The sequence below is a fragment of the Aethalodelphis obliquidens genome, unplaced genomic scaffold (genome assembly GCF_003676395.1).
Source record: "Aethalodelphis obliquidens isolate GAN/ISIS:26980383/991018 unplaced genomic scaffold, ASM367639v1 scaffold46, whole genome shotgun sequence".
Lineage (NCBI taxonomy): Eukaryota > Metazoa > Chordata > Mammalia > Artiodactyla > Delphinidae > Aethalodelphis > Aethalodelphis obliquidens.
Window position 1 is genome coordinate 6,883,236 of NW_020837990.1, and position 18,324 is coordinate 6,901,559.

At 50.8% G+C, this 18,324-nt stretch overlaps 1 protein-coding gene and 1 long non-coding RNA gene across 14 annotated transcripts in view; one reads left to right on the top strand and one right to left on the bottom strand.

Moving 5' to 3' along the window:
- Positions 1–9,394: 9,394 nt before the first annotated feature.
- The window catches only part of CEP164 (centrosomal protein 164), a 71,353-nt gene continuing 62,423 nt past the window's right edge, over positions 9,395–18,324 (bottom strand). For 5 of the 12 annotated variants that reach the window (XM_027082211.1, XM_027082221.1, XM_027082213.1 and 2 more), the window contains 13 exons: positions 18,089–18,172; positions 17,900–17,968; positions 17,382–17,560; positions 16,921–17,047; positions 16,507–16,574; positions 15,828–16,035; positions 14,729–14,836; positions 13,997–14,111; positions 13,210–13,554; positions 12,368–12,434; positions 11,812–11,874; positions 11,502–11,624; positions 9,653–11,346 (listed from right to left, as the gene is read on the bottom strand). In XM_027082211.1, coding sequence (XP_026938012.1) covers positions 11,250–11,346; positions 11,502–11,624; positions 11,812–11,874; positions 12,368–12,434; positions 13,210–13,554; positions 13,997–14,111; positions 14,729–14,836; positions 15,828–16,035; positions 16,507–16,574; positions 16,921–17,047; positions 17,382–17,560; positions 17,900–17,968; positions 18,089–18,172 — 1,653 coding nt within the window. In that variant the 3' untranslated portion in view covers positions 9,653–11,249. The other 7 variants (XR_003427811.1, XM_027082212.1, XM_027082215.1 and 4 more) reach the window with 7 other exon arrangements.
- LOC113607122 (uncharacterized) lies at positions 9,541–12,360 on the top strand. 2 transcript variants are annotated; one of them, XR_003427814.1, is made up of 3 exons: positions 9,541–9,653; positions 11,289–11,539; positions 11,959–12,360. It is a non-coding gene; the product is annotated as an uncharacterized LOC113607122 (long non-coding RNA). The 2 variants fall into 2 exon arrangements; XR_003427815.1 differs by having other exon boundaries at positions 11,289–11,357.

An 18,324-nucleotide genomic window follows, 5' to 3' on the forward strand; every position in this document is an offset into this window, starting at 1 on the left:
GTGAAGCTGGGTGCTGGCGTTGAGATGGAGATCTCTCGGAGATTTTTGCTGTTTGATATTATGTGCAGCTGGGAGGCCTCTTGTGGACGAGTGTCCTGAAGTTGGCTCTCCCACCTCAGAGGCCCAGCACTGACTCCTGGCTGCAGCACCAAGAGCCTTTCATCCACAGGGCTCCTTAATTTGGGATGATTCGTTGACTATTCAGGTATTCCACAGATGCAGGGTATATCAAGTTGATTGTGGAGCTTTAATCCGCTGCTTCTGAGGCTGCTGGGAGAGATTTCCCTTTCTCTTCTTTGTTCTCACAGCTCCCAGGGGCTCAGCTTTGGATTTGGCCCCGCCTGTGCGTGTAGAACGCCGGAGGGCGTCTGTTCTTTGCTCAGACAGGACGGGGTTAAAGGAGCCGCTGATTCGGAGGCTCTGGCTCACTCAGGCCGGGGGGTAGGGAGGGTCACGGAGTGTGGGGCGGGCCTGCAGCGGCAGAGGCCGGCGTGACGTTGCAGCCTGAGGTGCGCCGTGCGTTCTCCCGGGGGAGTTGTCCCTGGATTCCGGGACCCGGCAGTGGCGAGCTGCACAGGCTCCCCGGAAGGGCGTGTGGCTAGTGACCTGTGTTCGCACACAGGCCTCCTGGTGGCGGCAGCAGCGGCCTTAGCGTCTCATGTCTGTCTCTGGGCTCCGCACTTTTAGCCGCGGCTCGCGCCCGTCCCTGGAGCTCTCTCAAGCAGCGTTCTTAATCCCCTCTCCTCGTGCACCAGGAAACAAAGAGGGACGTAAAAGTCTCTTGCCTCTTTGGCAGGTCCAGACTTTTCCCCGGACTCTCTCCCGGCTAGCCGCGGTGCACTAACGCCCTGCAGGCTGTGTTCACGCCACCAACCTCAGTCCTCTCCCGGCGCTCCGACAAAAGCCGGAGCCTCAGCTCCCAGTCCCGCCCGCCCTGGCGGGCGAGCAGACAAGCCTCTCGGCTGGTGAGTTCCGGTCGGCCCGATCCTCTGCGCTGGAATCTGTCCGCTTTGCCCTCCGCACCCCTGTTGCTGTGCTCTCCTCCGCGGCTCCCAAGCTCCCCCACTCCGCCTCCCGAAGTCTCTACCCGCGAAGGGGCTTCCTAGTGTGTGGACACTTTTCCTCCTTCACAGCTCTCTCCCGCTGGTGCAGGACCCGTCCCTATCCTTTTGTCTCTGTTTAGTTTTTTCTTTTGCCCTAACCAGGTACGTGGGGGGTTCCTTGCCTTTTGGGAGGTCTGAGGTCTTCTGCCAGCGTTCAGTAGGTGCTCCGTAGGAGTTGTTCCACGCGTAGATGTATTTCTGGTGTATCTGTGGGGAGGAAGGTGATCTTCGCGTCTTACTCTTCCGCCATCTTCCCGGAAGTCTATCATACTGTTTTGATTACTATAGCTTTGTGATACAGCTTGAAATCAGGGAGTATCATGCCTCCAGCTTTATTCTTCTTTCTCAGGATTGTTTTGGCTATTCAGGGTTTTTGTGGTTCCATATAGACGTTAGTGTTGTTTTTCTATTTCTGTAAAAATGTCATTGAAATCTTGATAGTGATTGTATTGAATCTATAGATGGCTTTGGGTAATACTGACATTTTAACTGTAGTCTTCCAATTCATGAACATTTATTTGTGTCTTCCTCAACTTCTTTAATCAATGTCTTGTAGTTTTCAGAATAGAGATCTTTCACCTCCTTAGTTTATCCCTAAGTATTTTATTGGTTTTTTTGGTATTGTATAAATGGATCTTTTCTATATTTCATTTTCAGATCATTTGTTGTTAGCATATAGAAATACTACTCATTTTTTGTATGCTAATTTTGTATCCTGCAACTTTACTGAAGTCATTGATTAGATCTAATCGTTTTTTGGTGGAGTTTTTATGATTTTCTGTATATAAAATCATGTCATCTACAAATAGAGACAATATTACTTCTTACTTTATAATTCTGATGCCTTTTATTTCTTTTCTTGCCTGATCACTTCCATTGAATAGGAGTAATGAGGGTGGGCACTCTTGTCTTAGTCTTGATCTTAGAGGAAAAGCTTCCAACATTTGACCATTGAGTATTAAGTTAGCTTTGAGCTTATCATAAATAGCCTTTATTATGTTGAGGCACATTTCTACTATACCTAATTTGTTTAGAGTTTTTATCATGAATGAATGTTGAATTTTGTCAAATGCTTTTTATGTGTCCATTGAGGAGATCACATGGTTTTTTTTCTTTCATTCTATTAATGTGATACATCACATTTATTGATTTGTATATGTTGAATCATCCTTGCATCCCACGAATAAATCCCACTTGATCATGGTGAATGATCCTTTTAATGTGCTGCTGAATTCAGTTTGCTAGCATTCTACTGAAATTTTTTGCATCTATATTCATCAGGGTTATTGGCCTGTACTTTTCGTTTCTGGTAGCATCCTTTTCTGGCTTTGATATCAGGGTAACATTGACCTTGTAAAATAAGTTTGGGAGCGTTCCCAACTCTTAATTTTTCTGGAAGAGTTCGAGAAAGATTGTTAATTCTTTAAATGTGTTTAGTAAAATTCACCAGTGAAGCCATCTGGTCCTGGACTTTTCTTCATTGGGAGGTCTTTTTTTTATCACTGATTCAATCTTATCACTAGTAATTGGTCTATTCAGACTTTTTATTTCTTCTTGATTCAATCTTGCTGGTTTGTATATTTCTAATTCTTCCATTTCTTCTAGGTTGTCCAGTTTTTTGATGTATAGCTATTCATAGTAGCCTCTTAGGATCCTTTGTATTTGTGGGGAATCAGTTGTAATGTCTCCTTTTTCATTTATAATTTTCATTTGGGTCCTCTTTCTTTTTTCCCTGGTTATTCGAGCTAAATGTTTGTTAACTTTGTTTATCTTTCTAAAGAACCAACTCTTAGTTTGGTTAATCTTTTCTATTATTTTCCTATCCTCTATTTCATTTATTCCTACTCTAATCTTTACTATTTCCTTCCTTCTGCTAAATTTGGGCTCATTTTTTTTCTTTCTTTGTTTTTTTTCCCCAGCTCCTTAAGGCATAGAGTTAGGTTGTTTATTTGGGCTCTTTCTTGCTTCTTAATGTAGGCTTTTATTGTTATGAATTTCCTCCTTAGAACTGTTTTTGCTGCGTTCCATAAGTTTTGGTATGTTGTGTTTCTATTTTCATTTATCTCAAGATACTCTATTATTTCCCCTTTAATTTCTTCTTTAATCCATTGGTTGTTCAGAAGTGTTATTTAATTTCCATGTATTTAAGAATTTTCCATTTTTCCTCTTCTTATTGACTTCTAGTTTCATACCATTGTTGTCAGAGAAGATACTTGGTATGATTTCAGTCTCCTTGAATTTTCTAAGACTTGTTTTACAGCCTAATGTACAGTCTATCCTAGAAAATGTTCCATGTGCACTTGAGAAGAATGTATATTCTGTTGTTGTCAGAACATTTGTATATGTCTGTTAGGTTCACTCGGTCTTTAGTCTTGTTCAAACCCACTGTTACTGATTCTGTGTCTGGATGATCTATCCATTGTTGAGAGTGGGGTATTAAAGTCCCCAACAAATATTGTATTGCTGTTTATTTCTCCTTTTAGCTCTTAGCTTTTGCTTTTGTATTTAGGTGCTCTGACGTTGGGCACAAAAATATTTACAACTGTTTTATCTTCTTAATATGATCATTATTGATCATTATATAATGATCTTCTTTGTCTCTTTTTTTTACCATTTTTAAAGTCTGTTTGTCTGATATAAGTATAGCTACCCCTGCTTTGTTGTTGTTGTTCTTACAATTTACTTGAAACATTTTTCCATCCCTTCACTGTCTATGTGTCTTTAAGGCTAAAATGACTCTCTTGTAGGCAGCATATCATTGGATCTTTTTTTTAAAAAAACCCATTCAACCGTTCTACATCTTTTGATTGAAGAATTTAGTCTGTTTTCATTTAAAGTAATTATTGATAAGTAAGGACTTACTGCTGCCATTTTGTTAATTGTTTTCTAGATCCATTGCACCTTGTTTCTTATCCTGTTGTCTTTTTGTGTGTTTTGATACCTTGTGGTAAAAGAATGCTTTGACTTCTTTATGTTGTTCTGTGTAATTACTATAGGTTTTTCACTTGTGGTTACCATGAGGCTTAAAGAAAATACCTTAAAATTGTAACAACTTAACTTCAATAGAATTCCCAAGCTTTACACTTTTAAATCTCCTCCCTCTCATATTTTAGAGTATTGAAGTTACAATTTACATATTTTTCATTGTATAACTAGTAACAGGTTATTTTTGTTATGGTTATTTTTACTACATTTGTTTTCTAACTTTTAGAGTTGTAAGTGAGTTACACACCACCATTACCACATTATTGAATCTAACTTTGACCATTTATTTACTATTACCACTGAGTTTTACACTGCCTTCTGAGTTCTTATGATATTAATTAGAGTCCTTTTATTTCCACTCAAAAAATTCCTTTTAATTTTTCTTATAAGGCAGGTCTAATGGTGATGCATTCCCTCAGTTTTTGTTTGTTCAGGAAAGTCTTTATCCCTCCTTCATTTCTGAAGGACAGTTTCACTGGGTATAGTACTGTTGGTTGACAGTTTTTTTTTCCTTTCAATATTTTGAATATTTTATCCCATTCTCTTCTGACCTGAAACGTGTCTGTTGAGAAATTTGCCAACAGTCTTGCAGGGATTCCCTTATATGTAACTTCTCTTTTCTCTTGCTGCTTTTGAAATTCTTTCTTTGTCTTTGACTTTTGACAGTTTAATTATAATGTGTCTCAGTGTAGCCCTGTTCAGGTTCAACTTATTTGAGATTCTCTTGGATCTGGATGTCTACTTCTATCCCCTTCTTTGGAAAGTTTTCAACTATTATTGCTTTAAATATACCTTCTATCCATTTCTCTTTTTATCCTTCCAGAATTCCCATAATGTAAATGCTGTTTCTTTACCTTGTGTCCCATAAGTTCTATAGGCTTTCTTTTTTTTTTTTTTGCAGTACGCGGGCCTCTCACTGTTGTGGCCTCTCCAGTTGCGGAGCACAGGCTCTGGATGCGCAGGCTCAGCGGCCATGGCTCACGGGCCCAGCCGCTCCGCGGCATGTGGGATCTTCCTAGACCAGGGCACGAACCCGTGTCCCCTGCCTCGGCAGGCCGACTCTCAACCACTGCGCCACCAGGGAAGCCCTCTATAGGCTTTCTTCACTCTTTTTTTTTTTTTTTTTCTCTTTTTGCTCCTCTGACTGGACAGTTACAAATTTCCTATCTTCCAGGTTGCTGACTCTTTCTTTTGCATGACTGAGTCTGCTTTTCTATTCCCTATTGAATTCTTCAATTGTATTTTTCAGCTCTAGGATTTCTTTTTTCTTTTCTTTTTTTTCTTGGATGGTTTCTATTTCGTTGCTGAACTTGTTGGGTTCATGCATTGTTTTCCTAATTCCATTTAGTCATCTGTGTGTTCTGGTAGCTCACTAAACTTCCTTAAAAGCAGTATTCTGAATTCTTTGTCTGACAGAACATAGATCTCCATTTCTCTAGGGTCAGTTTTTAGAACTGTATTAGTTTCCTTTGGTGGTATCATATTTATCTGATTTTTCTTGGTCACTGATTCCTTATGTTGATATCTTCCCATTTGAGTAAGTGGTCTCTTCCTCCAGAATTTGCAGGTTTGCTTTGGCAGAGACAGTTCACTTCTCAGCTCAGTTTGGATTTCTGGATGTATCTGCTGGTGGGGCCTGCTACTAGGATCTATTATTGTGTGAGGCAACTGTTTAAGCTCTGAAGTTGGGGAGGGGGGGGATGCCACTGGCTAAGAACAGCTGGATAAGACTGCTGACATGGTTCCCTACCCAAGTGAGGCTGTAGGATGGGCTCTGTCATTGCCTGAGTTCTCTGGTCAGGCTTCCTACACAGTTGGGACTGGATGCTATTCTCAGCAGTTGGTGGGGCTATGAATTAGCTTTCTTGCCCTTCTTGGGCAGCAGAATGGGACCCAGGGCCTGCATGGCTCATTGCTTGAGGACCCAAATCAGGCAAGATTGTGCACAGAATATCCTGGTCAGGTGAGGCCACCAGTTTTGCTCTGTAGACAGGGAAAGCCACAGGCTGTGCTCTCTGTCCTAGTGCCACTGGGCTAGGGGCTGTTGGATGGGCTATGCAGCTTCTCATGTGCTCTGGGAGGGTTCCCTGGTCAGGTGGGCTAAAGGCTGTATTCAGCAATAAGTGGGGCTATGAATTAGTTTCTCTGCCCAGGATCTGGGAGAACAGCTCCAAGGCCACTAAGGCTCTTTGTGGTCTTGACTCAAGCTGACCTGTGCCCCAAGTTCCCTGGTCCAACAGGGCTACTGGCTTTGCTCTGGGGGTGATCAGCTCTGCCCCCTGCCTCTGGACTCAAGCATTGCAGGATTACATAGCAGCTGCCAGGTGTTCTCAGTAATGCTTCCTGTTAGATGGGCCAAGAGCCAAACTGGCAGCCGGTAGGGCTATGTCTGTTCCCCTGCCTGGGCAGGACTGGGAGGCCGCTTCCGACAACTCCCAGATTTTCCCAAGGAGGCCTTCTGGTTGGGAGGAGCTGGGAGGCACACCACAGCTGGTGGGGCTACGACTCAGCTCTTCTGCCTGGAAGTGAGACGACCAGGATCCAGGGACTGCAGAACTCCTCATTTGAGGAGCTGAGTCGTGCAGACCTGCACCCCACCAAGTTCCCTGGTCACACTGCACCATCGACTTGTTCTGCAAATGAGCAAAGACACAGGTTGGGACTACTACGTGGGCTCTGCAAGTGGGAATTTGGTCTGCCAAGACCCAGTGCTGGAGGCCTCTCCCCCTTCTCCATCACCATCAGATTCCCAGTGGTTGAGCCCCACAGAGTCTCCTGCAATCCAAGGGGGTGAAACCAGGGCTCCCATGAAGTGACCCACAATTCTGGGGGTGCTGGATGTCACCCCTGGACTCTCTTTTCCCTCTGGAGGAACCATAGGCCCAAGGGAGACCTCTCGGTGTGGGGCGGGCTGTGCTGACCTGGGGGAGGGGCAATGTGGTCAGTGTGTAGCCGCTCCTCTTACCCTCTTCCCACCCCCACCCCCCAGTGTGGCCTGCCTGGGTCTCTGTGGTACAGAAGGTGCTTCATCCTTGCTCCCGGGTTCTAGGATTTTCTCAATGGTGTCTTGACCATGAATCGTTGTTAGTTGCTCTTGTGGTGGGGGGCAAAGTCAGGAACACCCTATGTCACCGTCTTGGTGACATCATTCCCCTTACTGCATGTTGAACACTGAGAACTTTACATGGATTAACTTCTTTAATCCTCATAACCATTTTATGGGCTAGATACTGCTATTTTTAAATCGTCTTTAATTTTTTTTTAATTTTATTGAAGTATAGTTGATTTACAATGTTGTGTTAATTTCTGCTGTACAGCAAAGTGATTCAGTTATACATATATTTTTTCATATTCTTTTCCATTATGGTTTATCACAGGATACTGAATATAGTTCCCTGTGCTATACAGTAGGACCTTGCTGTTTATCCATCCTATATATACTAGTTTGCATCCGCTAATCCCAAACTCCTACTCCATCCCTCCCCCACCCCGTCTCCCCCTTGGCCACCACAAGTCTGTTCTCTTTACCTGTGCGTCTGTTTCTGTTTCATAGTTTGCTTAGTATGATCATCTCTAGGTCCATCCATGTTGCTACAAATGGCATTATTTCATTCTTTTTTATGGCTGAGTAGTATTCCATTGTATATATATACCACATCTTCTTTATCCATTCATCTGTTGATGGACATTTAGGTTGTTTTCATGTCTTGGTTGTTGTGAATAGTGCTGCTATGAAAATAGGGATGCATGTATCTTTCTGAATTATAGTTTTGTACAGATATATGCCCAGGAGTGGGATTGCTGGATCATATGGCAACTCTAGTTTTAGTTTTTTGAGGAACCTCCATGCTGTTTTCCATAGTGGCTGCACCCATTTACATTCCCACCAACGGTGTAGGAGGGTTCCCTTTTCTCCACACCCTCTCTAGCATTTATTGTTTGTAGACTTTTTAATGATGGCCATTCTGACTGGTGTGAGGTAGTACCTCATTGTAGTTTTGATTTGCATTTCTCTAGTAATTAGTGATGATGAGCATCTCTGTATGTCTTCTTTAGAGAAATGCCTATTTAGGTCTTCTGCCTATTTTTCAATTGGGTTGTTTGGTATTTTTGTTATTACGTTGGGCTAGATACCTCTATTAACCCCATTTTACAGGTGTGAAAATCAAGGCACAGGGAGGATAAAGTGGGAACCTTTGATTCACACCCCCACTGCCTTTAAACTTGAGTGGGACCCCCCCCCCCCCGCAAGAGTAGATGCCCCTCTCCTCCATGATGGCAAATGGCGTTACACTGCCCTTCACTGGGCCCTCTGTCTACATACCTGCTGGAGATGGCAAAGCTAAGCAGGGAGGCCGGGGGCCTAGGTTGGAGATGCAGAAGTTTCAAGGAGGAATGAGGAAACATTCCAATTCATCAGCACTGGTGATGGTACTTGATCCATTTTTTTTAACCATCACTTCTCCAAAGAAGCTGCTGGAGGTATGGGCAACCCCTGCCAGCACCCCTCCCCACCTGGGGCCTATATTAGGCCACTGGACGTATTCAGTCCCTCTCCGGATGAGGGCAGCTCTCCACCCAAGGCAGGCCCCTCAGTCACCGCATCTGAGGCAGCTACCCTGCTTTGTCCCTGGACTGTGGATTTGGGCTTCGAGCTTTTGACCAGGGAAGACATGGGCCCAGAAAGGACTTGCTCAGGTCGCAGAGCTTGTAGATGTCAGAGCGAGAAGTAAACCCAGGTGTCCTAAGGCCAGGGTTATTTCCCCACCCCCATACTGCCATTCTGTGTGGAAGTTTTTAATGTGTTACGGGGGTGGGGGGGGGGCTATTATCATGCTCAGCATTGCTCCCTTAAGAGGCAATGAATGTCTTACAGAAGAGCTTTGGGCAACTGTCTGATCCCCACGGGAGGAATGACCCTTACCCCACCAGTAAAAGGGAAGAGTCAGAACAGTCTCCATTCTTTCTTTTATTTACATAAAATCTGGTATATTTGTTACCTTCGAGGAAACGGCCCACGGATGGGCTGACTCTTGTACCATTCGAATATTGAGCCATGTGAACTCAGAGCCTATTCAAAATAAACACCCTTTTAAAAATACTCTTTCCTTAAGCCCCAGGCTAGGAGTCAGGACTGCTCAGATCTGGTCCTGCCCCCGCCATGCAAAGGCCCCGCCTTTGGCCTCTCCCGTGATCTCTCTGGGCCGCTCCCTCCACTGTGAGATCTGAGTGGGCTGCACATGACGAGTCATCCGCAGGCTCCTCTCAGCGCCTTCCTCCTTCCCGTCCTCAGAGCGGCTCGGACACTGGGACACAGAGGAGGCTGGGTTCCTTTGTATGTTGTCTTTAAGTCGGTTTTCTTTTGCGAGTCTATGAAACACGGCCTGATTCTCAGTTGGTTCTTCCAGCAATTTTGTTGCTACAAATCCAAGACTACGAAGGCTGTTCACACCACCGGAGCAGGAAAAACTCACCTAACTTTGCCAGCCTAGGACTTCAGGGGGCTTACCTTTCATTCGTCTGCATGGGGAAAACGACGACGAGTGGCCTTTGGGAAATGGCACAGTAAGTAAGTCTCGGGGCCGGTAAGTGGAGTCGGGAGGCTGGGACACTTCCCCACTGGGATGGGAGCTCTCAGGGCACAGTGATGGCGTATGAGGCTCTGCGCTTATAGGGAACTCAGCTGCTTTCTCCAGGACCTCAGGCACTTAAAGATCTCTGAGGCTTGGTTTTCTCATCCATAGAAATGGAGCTAAAACTATCTACATCACAGGTTTGTCATGTGAGTAGATCCGATACCTAGGTGTTCTGTGAATATTAATTTGCCTCCTGCTTAAAAATACAGGGAGGGAAAGTCCTTCAAAAAGGAGACACATTCACACAACTGCCTTGTAGCAACTGGACCTGCAGCGATTTAATTGACGTAAAAAACACAGGATTGTCACCAGAGTTGGTTGTAACGTATGAGATCTTAGTTTCTTACCCCATGACAGAGGAACGAGGGTGGGATGGTGGAGAGTTGGTTTCTACGCACTGGAGATGCAAGGGCAACCCCACGGCTTTCAAGACAGGGAAAATGGGGGCATTGTATTTAAACAATGGGGCAGACGTTGAACATCCCCTGCATGTCCCCCCGAGGAGCCCACTGATGGGAGGTGGGGCTGCAGGATCCCGTGCCAGAATGGCAGCAGCTCCCATTGGCACTTGGTCCCTCCCTGCCAAGGCCAGGCCCCTCACCTCCTCCAGAACAAGTCTCCAAGCTCTGAGGAGGGGCGGCAGGGGGATGGGGTGGGCGGTGGCACAGCTGGAAAAGACGGATGAAAATGACGCACGTGTACACCCAAGGTGGTCCGGGAAGAGAAAGCCAAGGTGAGGACCAGAGCCATCCCTGACTTTTCCTATGGCTTGTTGGCTTCCTGATAGTTGGGTACTTGAGCCCTGAGAATCTAGCTGGGATGCTCTGGGCAAGGGGAAGGGGGTGCTCCTGAGGTCAGCCCCAGGGCCAGCAGAGGGAAGACAGGCAGCAAAACTTCCGGGCCCAGCCTCCAGCCACCTCCCGCAGGGCTCTGGGCCCAATACTGAGAGAGTCAAAAGGAGGGAGCACACTCAAGAAAGGGGACATTAAAAAAAAAAAAAACAGAAAGTCTGATCTCTACACGGCTGAGGTATTAGAGAGACGGGGCCTGGTCCCAGGGTACAGACACGCTGTGGGGGGCTTTGTTCTGACGAATTAAGGACCACACACGTGACCCTGGGAGTGCCAAGCAGGCCCTGCAGGTCCGAGAGGCCAACTCTGCTCCAAAGGAGTCCCCTGGCCTCGGAAGGAGGCAGCTCCTCCAGTGCTACCTTCTCGCGAAGGTGCCCCTGTCCCCGCTGCCCCACGTCAGTGCTGCCAGTCCGCAGGAGTCACACAGGGCAGCCCGAGATGCGTTACACGGTCTGGGGCGGCGGCTTACTGTTTCTGGTCATACCGTCCTTCCCCCCACCCCCACCAATGCCACCGGTTCCCCGTGGTTCCTCTAGGTTCTGAGTGAGGCAAACAGCAAAGAGGGGACGGGAGAACGCTTTATCATCAGAGGGAGTGAAGTGCAGGCAGCAACTCGGACACTTGGTCTGGACGCAGGAGAGGCCAGGCTGCGTGCCGGCTCAGGGCTCAGGGCCTCAGTAGCGATACACCTTCAGTCTGTTGTTCTCATCCAGGCCCAGCTGCAGGAGGCCGGAACCAGCCGTTGGCTTGGGCACCGAAGAGAAGAGATGTCTGGCCACAAGGTAAAGGAAAACTCTGCAGTCAGCTAAGCACGCCTGGGGAAGGGTCACAGGCCCAACGGGGTCCTCCTTGCACCCCGAGGGCCCACACGACTTGGCAGTTACAGCAAGAAGGGATCGGGGTTGGGAGAGCAGCTAAAAAGATACGACTTGGGGTCATTCTTGTAATGTTCCAGCCACTTGCGGTGAGCCTCGATCATGTCCTGGAAGTTGGTGCTGCCCGCCTCGGGGACTTGGGAGGGGGGACGCTGCAGGAGGCGGAGCTGCTCACTGCGGGGAGGGCAGAGGAGGCAGGAGTGCCAGAGGGGGGGGTCTTGGAGCAAGGCAAGAATGCCCCTCGGGGATGAGGAGCATCAGTTCCCGAAAGGGTGAACGCTCCTGACAGTGAGGCTCCCACATCTGCCTGTTCCCGGCCCATCTCATCTGCAAAAGCTTCCCTCTCTATCAACTCAAATACCTTGCCAGCATCAGCTCCCAAGTTGGCCAAAGGGTGAGAGGGGTTGTACTTATGGTTGGGGGCCTGCAGGGATACATCAGGGGCTACATTCGGTAAGGAATAAGATGAACGAGAAACTAATAATTGCCCATCTGTCTCCCCCTACAGGGTGCCCCCTCTCACTCCAGATGTTGCTCAGCGGGCCTGGGGGAAGAAGGGAGCCGTGTGATGCAGACAGAGAGCTCAGGGCAAGAGACGAAGGCCACACTCCAGGGCTGGAAGGGGCAGGGCCCCACCAGGGGCCCATTTCTCCCCAAGGTGCCACAGGGCAGCTTCCTCACAGGGCTGGATCAGGTAAGGCCCGCCGGGCCCCGCTGGGACCTCATCGGTTGGGACTTTTCGCTGGCTGTGGAGATGCACCACAGACCCAGGCAGCTTCGTGGCCTGGGGACCTGCCTAACCGCTCTGGGTGATGTGACAAGGAGTTCTGGTCCCCCTCCCAGGTCCCACCTGCCCAGGGAGCTGCAGCGAGCAGCTGAATGGTGTGGCTCCACCCTGAGCCCACAGGGAGGCTTACCTGGCAGACACATACCCCAGCCTGTTTTCCAGGGGGGCAGGGCCACTGCTGAGGAACGGGATGCCAGCTGGAAAAGTGGGAGGAAAGCGTTCAGAAATGGGCAGCAGTTCATCTGAGCCAGCCCCCTCCTGCCTTCCCCGAGAAACTGCAAAGGCACTGCCCCCCAGACAAAAACAGGAGAAGCTTCTGTGGTTGGAGGTGAGAGACAGAGGATGGCCAGGAATGGTCCTATTTATTTTATTTCTAAAACTGAAATTATTTTCAATTTGGGCTGGGATAAGGAGACGAACTTTTTCCTTCAAATAACTGTTTTTATGGCTTTTCACATTCCTTAGCAGGGTTATGAGACCAGGGTAGGCCACATAGAGCCAAGGGGTCATGAACCCTAGAGTCACAGAGACATGGGGTCAAAACCCAGTCTGTTGCTCACTCCCTGGGTACCCTGGAGCATATTTTCAATGCTTAACCTCTGAGTCTCAGTTTCCCTACCTGTAAAATGGGAATAAATATTATAACCTCAGAGGATTAATATAAGGACTAAATGAAAAACCATACATAAAATGCCTGGCCATAATATATATAACACACAAGATGGCAGCGATCATGACACTGACAACAGCGACCTCCTAGGGTCGGCTGAGCTCTAGCATCCATCGTAAAGGCCCCATCCGGTAAACCGTCAAGACACAGAGGGCCTCCAGCCACAGGGCGAGCAGCAAGGTCCTCTCAGGCACCCACCACGGAGTCAATGGGCCATGCCAAAGTCGGGGGCGAGGGGTAGGCAGAGGAGGAAGGCGGGGAGGCTGAACCCAGAACCACACATGGCCTAGAGGGAGGCTTACTTGGAAAATACTTGCGCCACTTCTCCACCAGGAAGTCGTCCACAGTCTGAGCCACGGAGGAGGAGAGCCGGGGGCCCAGCTCTGGGTCCCAGGCCCACTGGGTGGATGTGGGTGGAGCCGGGGATGAGGCTGAGACCCGGAGCAGGGAGGGGTAGGAGGGAGCGGGGGTGCTCCTGGAGGCCTGGGTGGGGAGCGGTGAGGGCGTGGAGGTGAAAAGCGGCGGAGGCTGGGTGTTAAGGCTGCCCAGCACGCTGAGGACACCGTTGAGCTGGCCGCTGATCCGCTGCAGGGAGCTGCTCAGGTAGTGGATCTTGTTGGGGAAAGTGGGACTCGGGGTCGGGACGACTGAAAGGGAAGAGGCAGAGGGTGGGGCAGGACTTGGGCTCGGGGCCCTGGAATGGCCCAGGCCCAGCTGGCACTGTGCATCCTACTGGCCCACATCCCCACCCCTTCCCCGTTCCTCCCAACAAAAGCCCCAGGGCTTCTGTGTTCCAGACAGGAAGCTGGCCGAGAGAAAGAGCATCCCCAGGGTGAGGGCCGCCACCCCTTTGTAGGCCACAGCTGCAGAGGGAGAAGAGCCTCCCCGGGGGGCTGGGGACGGCACCAGGAGGGACCCCTGTCTCACTGTGAGGACCCTGCATGATCAGAAGGCTTCCCCTGAGCCTCTGGGCCCAGTGTGCTGGGAAACCCAGAGGGCTCACTCCTGCCCAAGCATCTGCTCCAGACACTGGCCCCCGGAGGGGGCCACAGGTGCAGCCCCTCCGTTCCCCATGGATACCCCACTCACTGTGAGGCAGGGGGCAGGATTCGGAACTGTCACTGCTCCCGTCTTCCAGGTCGCTGAGGTCAAAGGTCACCACCTTCTTGGTGGGGGGTCTTCTCAGAGTGTCTTCATCTGAAGCCTGGTGGGTGAAGCGGCGGTAAGGACTTGCCCTGTGCTTTCTGCCCACTGCCCTCGTGACACCTGAGGACTTGGTGGGTAGGCTCTCTGGGCCCAAAGTTCTAGGAGAGGCACGTCATATAGGCTGCCTTACAGGCGAGGCTAAGAGAACTCAGCCACCGAAGATAGGGCAGTAGGGCCACCAGGACCAGGCAGACCCCAACCCCTCCCCCCACAGTAAACACTCCCCATGGTGTCTCTCCACCTAAGGTGTAGGTGTTGTACCTACACCTCTGGCATCTGGGGGAAAGGGAAGGTAGGGAAACCTTGTAGGAGCCTCTATTCCTGACACCCGGGGCAAACTTCTCGTCGGGCACCAGGGCAGGGGCCAGTCCCCTCCCAAGAACCTTCAGCAAGAGGCTCCGGGTCTGCTCAGGACCACTCAGCACAGATATCCAAAGCCCCAGATGTGTTCAACAAATTCAAAGCTGAAGCCACTGCCGTTTTCACCAGCCCAGAAGCCCTAAGCCTACTGCCAATCCTGGGCCCTGGCAGCCCAGCTGTCCCGACACAGCACCAAAGAACCCAACCGAATCCCAGGAATAGAGGAGGGAGGCCACGGCAGAAACTGGGCTGCACCTCGTCCCAGAGAGAAGACTCCAGCTGATGCAGCTTCTCCTCCTTCTTCTTCAGCAGGTCGTGGCCTTTCCGCATGGCTGACTTCATCTCATCCAGGTGCCTGGTCTCCTGCAGCCACGAAGAAAGGGGAGGAGGAAGACGGTGACTAACCACCCAGGCAGATGCCGGAGGCCCAGCTCTGCCGTTTGTAGGCCGGCTGATCTGGGTGATCTTGAACAAATTACTGAACTCTCAGTCTGGACATTCATCTAAAAAACAGAAATACTACTTCTCATAGGGTTGTGAGGATTAGAAGAGATAGAGTACGCTACGTGCCCTCCACTATGCCCACTCCTAATAAATTCTCAAATGGTTACTGTTAACCAAATGGTTATTATTATCACTGCTCCAACTACCAGTACTATCAGCGGCAGCAGCAGGAGGGATTCAGCAGAGCAGTGACAGGGCCTGGGGGTAGCATGCAGATGTCCCTGGGAAGGCTGCCCCTCTATCGGGACCAGCCTGTTGCCCTCTGCCGCCCCCAGCCAGGCTCAGGGGCCACAGCTCACTCACCAGCTCTGAGCACCCTCAGAATTCTAAGGGACCAGGTATGATCGTCTGCCAAGACCCCCGAATGGCAGAGAGAGCTGTGATCCCACTGATAATAACCACAGCGTCTCTGCCGTTTCATTGCAAATCAGGGTCTCAGAGAAGGAAAACAGAGAAGTAACTCAAGCTTATGCCAAGTGTGCTCAAAAGATTTTCACTTCTGAGTGAAGTCTTGAGTGTGATGGAATGGCCAAGCACTGTGGAACGGCTCTCCTCTTCCCCTAGAAAATGGGAATACCACTACTACCTTGCACATCATCTATGGCTACTGTGAGGCCCAAATGACTTCCTATTAGAGAAAGCGTTCCACACACTGCACTGGCACGTAAATGTAAGGAAGCTTCCATCCTCGTGGAGATCTTATCCTGTATCTCCTGTCTGGTCTCCCTAGACTTGTCCAGTGACCCCAAGGCCCATGTGACCACTCTCGTGTAGTCCCCAGAATGATCAACTGAGGGCGAGCCCAAAGGGAGTGCCACCGGCTGCCCCAGGCCTCCCCCGGGCTCCTGACCTCCTCCAGGTCCTTGCACATGTCCTCCAGGGCCTTGGTGCCTGGCGGGTCCTTGGCCGCCTCCTGAGCGCTGGCCAGCTCGTGGCGCCAGTGCTGCTGGGCAGCCTTCAGAGCTGTCTGCCGCCTCCGCATGGAGCGCGTCTGCCGGACCAGGAACTCCTTGGCGCTGCGGAGAGCTACCCCCTCGGCAGAGAGGTAGTGCCGGGCGCTGCGGGGGGACAGGGCGGGGGGTTGGAGGGGGACACACACTCTCTGAGAACCCCTGCTGTGGGTCACAACCACTTCCCGAGCAGATGCCCATCCTGAGCACAGACTGCGGTGCTGGGGCCGGGCAGAGTGCGGGGACATCACCACTAAATACCCACAGAGCGCGGGGCACGGGCTGCGCTGAGTCCTCCCACCCTGACTATGAAAGGGAACGTGCCTGAGGCCTCCAGAGATGGCTAGACACTCCCATCAGCCCGACCCACAAGCAGAGGTCAGCAGATGCCAGAGATCACCATGGGCACCTTCTTGGCTTGTCAGAGACGATTCCTCAGGCACCCAGGGCCCTTCCCTGAACCGAGCCCCGCTGGAGACCACCGTCACGTTTCAGTCCACCCCGGCTCTGTGACGCAGGCACTCACTTACCCCTTCCTGGCATCCTCAATGCAAAATAAGACAGGTTATTGGAACTCACCTGTCCAAGGACAAGTCGGTCTCCTCCTTGCTCTGGGAGAGGGAAAAGGATACCTCTTTAGTCTGGTTCTAGGACACACAGTAGAAAAGGCCCATTGAAGGTACCATCAGATACACTACAGGCTCCAAGGACCCCAAAGTCCCTCCTAGTGGCCCAGACACAGAAATGGTTCTGCCAGCTGCTGGACTATTCACTTACAGATATAATCTGACTGATGGAGAAGGGGACTAGGAATGATAAGAATAGGAGACTAAGGTTCTATGCAGAACAGAGCCAGGACCCCTCCAGGAGCCCAGAGTCTTCCTGGAGCCCCACCCCCTCCTGGTGCACTCTGGGAGGCCCGCCCCCTCCTGGTGCCTGGAGCCTTGCCCTAGCCCAGCCACCCTGACCCTCCCAAGGCACAGAAAAGCTCACCGTCCCAAGGGATTTCCTCAGGTCCTCAATGTGGAGATCAGGCTCAAATCGTGAGGAAGCATCACTCTCTTCCACCGCCAGCTCTTTCAGCAAGTCCTGCTTCCTCTGAGCTTTGGCCTCCAGGTCACTGTGGTGGGAGACGAGAGGGGGAGGTGGGGGGAGGCAGGGTCACATGACGAAGCAGACCAGGCAGCACACTGTCAGGACTCCTGGGGGGAAGGGGGGAGAACCATCTCCATCCCTTCACTCCTGTCAAAGACCCTGGAGGCAGAGCTGGGGCACGAACAGTAGAACCAGGGACCCCCGGCTACTCACAGCCCCAACTCCCCACAAAACGCAGCCCCTCCACCTGGCCCCACCTCTGCCTGTTAACTGGGCCGTGAGTAGAAAGGGCCCATGAGCAGCAGAGGTCAGAGGGCAGGCGAGAGGCAGTAGGGGTGGCTAAATGCAGGGGTACAGACCACCTGACATGCTTCTGCAGCCTCTGACTCTGGGCCTGCAGCAAATCCACCTGGGACTCCAGCTCCAACTTGCGGGCCTGAAGCTCCTCGACGATTCTTCGGAGCTGCCGGTTTGACTCCAGCAGGTGGCTGTGCTCCTTCTTTGCCTCCTCCAGGTGCTGACGGGTGGCTGTGGCTTCCTGGGGGCAGGACGAAAGAGAGACACACCCAGAGACATGGGGGGTGGGGGGCGCGGCAGGCAGGGAGCGGGCAGCACCAGACAACAGGGAAGAGCAATGGGGAGAGGATGGAACCAGGCACCCTGAAGGCCTGTGTCTGCCGTCAGCAGCAGTGTCCCCCACCGGGCCCACCCCCGGCGGCTCCTGAGCTGGTCCCACACGCTGGGGCCATTTGTGCAATAGCAGCCAATATAGTCTGGAACCCAATTCCGTGGACAGATCCGGTGAACAAAGGGGTACGGGAGGGAAGGAAATGGAATAGGGGAGATAGAGGAGAGAGGACAGGGGAGGCCGCCAAACCTCGCGCTCCAATGCAAACTGCCTCTGCACATCGAGGAGCTGCTGCTTCTCCTTCCGGGCGGCCTCCTCCTGCGGGCGAAGGAGAGGACCGGCAATTTGGCCATCTCCGGGCCCCGGGTCCTCTCCCGGGGAAGCTGACTCCAAGGTCCAGGGCCCCCGAGAACCTGTCCTCCGCCCCCGCTCCCGCACCTGGACATCCAGCTGAGCCAATCTGGCCTTGACATCCTTGGTTCTGGTTTCAAGCTCCACCTCTAACTCTTGGAGTTTCCTTTCCTGCACAGAAGTGTAGGTGGAGAGAAAGCCGTGAGCGTAGCAAGAGCACAGGCACGTGCTGAGCGGCAGGAGGGGTTTGTGACCTACCACCCCATACCGCCCGCTCCAAGCTGGGCTGGCTTCCCCCACTTGCCCCCACGGCCTCCCAGCAG